The sequence below is a fragment of the Colobus angolensis genome, unplaced genomic scaffold (genome assembly GCF_000951035.1).
Source record: "Colobus angolensis palliatus isolate OR3802 unplaced genomic scaffold, Cang.pa_1.0 Scaffold1, whole genome shotgun sequence".
NCBI lineage: Eukaryota > Metazoa > Chordata > Mammalia > Primates > Cercopithecidae > Colobus > Colobus angolensis.
The window spans coordinates 12,251,074-12,255,184 of record NW_012110918.1 but is presented as its reverse complement, the minus strand read 5'-3'; the positions used below and the strand labels follow the sequence as shown (position 1 = coordinate 12,255,184).

The following is a 4,111-nucleotide window of genomic DNA, read 5'->3' as shown; positions in this document are numbered from 1 at the left end:
ATCCAGGGTGCCTGGTGGCTGGGCGGGGACGAGGCCCAGAAGGGGCTGAAGTTTGCAGGTGGGGAGCAGGCTGCTGCTGTCATGGGGCTGTTGCTGCTCTGCAGGCCCTCGGAGGCGCGGAGCTTGGAGAACATGGCCAGCGCGTCGGGGAAGTTGGGTGGGGTGGCAGGGGTGTTGCTGGGAGTGCACATCTGTGGGGAGAGAACACGGGTGTGGGGAGGCTGCCACGAGGGTCCCCGAGCCACTGGATGGGGCTTCCCCAGGTCAGCCGCTCCTTTACTCCCATTTTTCAGCTTCATTCATTTTTGCACAAGCAGCTTCCATAGGACAAAAGGGCCCTCTCCCCGAGCCAATACAAACAAAACCCAAGAACCTTATCCAAACCAACAGTGTTTCACCAGGCCTGGACGTGACACCCCGAGGAGCATCCACAGTCAATGGTTAATTGCACCCAGGAGCTAAGGTGTCAGATTCAAGCGAGAGGGCAGGGGCAGCCCAGGACACCGCTGCTCCGCGCCTTCCCTGGCCAGGGACACCAGCTGGCTGCCCCACCAGCCACCCTCAGATGCTCCCAGGCTGCTGGGCAAGGGAGAGCGGCCAGCGGGGAGGCTCTCCCTCCTGTGCCAACTCTGGAAAAGTTAAACCACCTTGGCGGATGGGTTCACACCATACTAAGGGTGACAGCCACCAGGCCTTGAAGGCTTTGCCTCCCTTATCTTTTAACAATGATACTTCGTGGCTTCAATTATCCTCTCTTTATGACAAATTAGGAAACTGAGGCCCAGAAGTCAAGTCACTTGTCCGAAAATGCACCCACAACAGAGGGCAAGTTGAGAAGAGGGTCCTCCCCAGCTCCCAAGCCTGCAGGCCCAAGTTCTTAACATCTACTGGGCCACACTGCACAGACAGAGTCAAGAGCCCCTTTATATCTGGGCCCCCTGAGGACAGAAACCAGGGATTTCAACGTCCTGTGTCTGTAGCGTCAGGCTGAACACACAGCTGGCCTGCCCTTGGCTGCAGGCTGGCAGTTTCTCAGTCTGTCCAGCCCCTCAGTCCTCTTCCTGGGGGTAGCTACAGTCCTCCATCTGCTGTCTTCTGCCACTACCCTGGGGGCAGGGGCTAGAGTGCCATCCAGGAGTACCTCGCCAGCAGCATGGGCAAGAGGCAACACAGAGAACAAGACCACACAAAACTGACTGGGACCTCAAAGCTGCTTTCTCCCTTTCCCAGGAAGCCACAGGAGTCCTTCTTTGAATTTCTCCTAATTTTAGCAACACTGGCCCCTCCCCCAGGCACAGGAGTTGGGGGAACAAGACTTGAGGGCTCTTCACCTTCAAAGAGGGAGCTTTGGCAAGGCACAGTGGCTCACGTCTGTAATCCCAGCACTTTGGGAGGCTGAGGTGGGTGGATCACCTGAGGTTAGGAGTTCAAGACCAGCCTGACCAACATGGTGAAACCCCGTCTCTATTAAAAATACAAAAATTAGCTGGGTGTGGTGATGGGTGTCTGTAATCCCAGCTACTTGGGAGGCTGAGGCAGGAGAATCACTTGAACCCAGGAGGTGGAGGTTGTAGTGAGCCCAGATCGTGTCACTGCACTCCAGCCTAGGTGGCAGAGCAAAACTCCATCTCAAAAAAAAAAAAAGAGGGAGCTTTCACAGCCAGAAACCGGGGGTTGTGCGTGGGGGGGTGTAAGCTACATTGAAGGGGGCCACTTGTACACCCTGTCCATTGAGCCCACCACGTCAGCACCCAAGGCACCAAGAGAGTTCTGACCCTTGCCTTTCTAGGGGCCCTCAGGGGAGGCTGAAGGACTCAATGCAGAGGCCTGGCCCCACCCAGACCTTTCCCCTCCTCCCTCCACTACTCCCTGCCCCCCCAGCCTCTGGGGATGGCTTCTCGGCAGCAGGAAACAATGAATGAAGGGTGGGGGTGGAGGCCAATTGCATCACAGCATCGTGACCGACTTCCCCAGTTCCCTGAGCCAGCGAGGCCTGTCTCCTCAAACAGCCACCAGAGAACAGCAGGGATGGTGGCTGGCAGGCCTGTGTTGACCTGCCTGTGTGAGCTTGGGCAAGTTCCTGAACCTCTCCGGAGCTTCTCTCTGCTTTTGTGAAATCGGAGTTTTGAACCAGATGCGCTCCCTCGGCCAGTTCTCAAGAGAACCCAGTGTCCCCTGCACCCACCTTGTCCTCTCACTTAGAGTCTGTGGTGCCTTTCTCTGCTTCCAACTGGGAAACCCTCCTTATCAACTGGGAAGGTTCCAACTATAGGAATCTACAGTAATGTACGTGACAATCATTTATCAGTTACTCATGACTTGTGGTTTTGCCATTTTGCTGTTACTGGTCTCTAGTGCTTTTTCGTTTTGTTTTTTGTTTTTAATCTTTTTCTTTTGACTTACTTTGTCTAAAAGAAACTGCCAGGCTGGGCGCGGTGGCTCATGCCTGTAATCCCTGCACTTTGGGAGGCTGAGGCAGGCGGGCCACCTGAGGTTGGGAGTTCGAGACTAGCCTGACCAACATGGAAAAACCCCGTCTCTACTAAAAATACAAAATTAGCCAGGTGTGGTGGCGTGCGCCTGTAATCCCAGCTACTTGGGAGGCTGAGGCAGGAGAATAGCTTGAACCCGGGAGGGGAAGGTTGCAGTGAGCCAAGATCACACCACTGTACTCCAGCCTAGTCAATAAGAGTAAAATTCCGTCTCAAAAAAAAGAAAAAGAAAAAGAAAAAAGAAAAGAAAAGAAAAGAAATGGCCGGCTGGGTGTGGTGGCTCACTCCTATAATCCCAGCACTTTGGGAGGCTGAGGTGGGAGGATAGCTTGAGGCCAGGAGTTTGGGACCAGCCTGGGCCACATAGAGAGACTTCTCCTGCCCCCGCCTTTCTCAAAAATAAAATTAGGAAAAAAAAAAAAAAAAAAAAAGAGAAACCACGAACTTTTCGAGAGCAGGGATGGTATCCTCCACTGTGCCGCTAAGGCACTCAGACTTGGGTACTGATGGACACGCTGGTTATGTGTGTTACAAAACCTGCTGCCTTCCTTGAGGGATGCTTCAAAAGAGACTTACCATCTCCTTGGGATTTGCAGAGAAGGGGCAATAGGAACTAAACAGGATGCCAAACCAGCTCTTCCTGGGGAGCCTCCCTGTTCTCAGCCCCTCAGAATGGCTGTAGTATCTGGAAGTTCTGAGCTTTTTGAGATGGCCACAGCTGGTGAGAGGACACCTCAAGGATCCTCTGACAGGAGATGGCAAGGAGCTTCGAGGCTCAAGCACAGGCGGGCGCTTGGCCACTTCTCATGGTCAAGTGCAGGGGAGGGTGTCTCCTGGAGATGAAACCCTCTGGGGTTTCCAAGAGCCCTGTGGCCAGTACCACGCTCCCATCATACTCAAATGCCATTTTTGCTTGATTTATATACAGCATCAGCCATTCTGAGAAAAACTAGTTAAAAAGGTCAAGACAGACCCCTCTACTTGTCCTCTGTGACTAGATGAAAACAGAGAGCCAAAGGCAAGGGCACCAAGTATTAAAAATCCCAAAAATGTACCTAGAAGCCACAACAGCTCTCCTGGGGAACAATGTTTTAAGATCCCTATCCCTGAGCCCAGCCCCTCCTCTCCGAGCAGGTCTAATAGGTAACTAGCGGGAAGGGTAGAGGAGGGATGTCCTGGGTCTCTAAGAAAGCAGGGTACCCCATGGCCAGGAGGGCAAAGTCTGGGCCAGAATGACAAAGAAAGCAAATCCAGACCCGGACCACTTCTCTGTGTGCTGGGCTGGTGGAGCTCAACACAGAAATTAAAGACACACTCCTGGTCTTATCTTGGGCCAAAATCTGTGTGTCCTCCTGGCTTGGGGGATGTATGTCCTTCCAACTTCCCAGTCCCTTGGGCTTCGGAAGGGTGAACAGATCTTTGTGGCTAGAGCTCGGCTTCCTGAGCCAGGGTGGACTCATGGCTTTCCTGTTCCCTGTAGCGCTGGGTGTGTGGAGGGGGAGGGGGGAAACCACTCAACAGAACGAGGGGGTCCCCATAAACGCAAGCACCCCCAGCGCCTTCCCTGGGTCCTTCACGCGGGCTTCCCAGTGTCCCAGACGTCCGGGCATCAACCGAGT

At 53.9% G+C, this 4,111-nt stretch overlaps 1 protein-coding gene across 1 annotated transcript in view; it reads right to left on the bottom strand.

Annotated features, from left to right (window-relative positions):
- Positions 1 to 498, bottom strand: part of UBALD2 (UBA-like domain containing 2) — a 1,547-nt gene extending 1,049 nt beyond the window's left edge. Inside the window, exon 1 of the mRNA XM_011949651.1 lies at positions 3 to 498. Within this exon, the coding sequence (XP_011805041.1) occupies positions 3 to 299 (297 nt within the window). The 5' untranslated portion in view covers positions 300 to 498. The remainder of the gene's footprint in view (positions 1 to 2) is intronic.
- Positions 499 to 4,111: the final 3,613 nt, after the last annotated feature.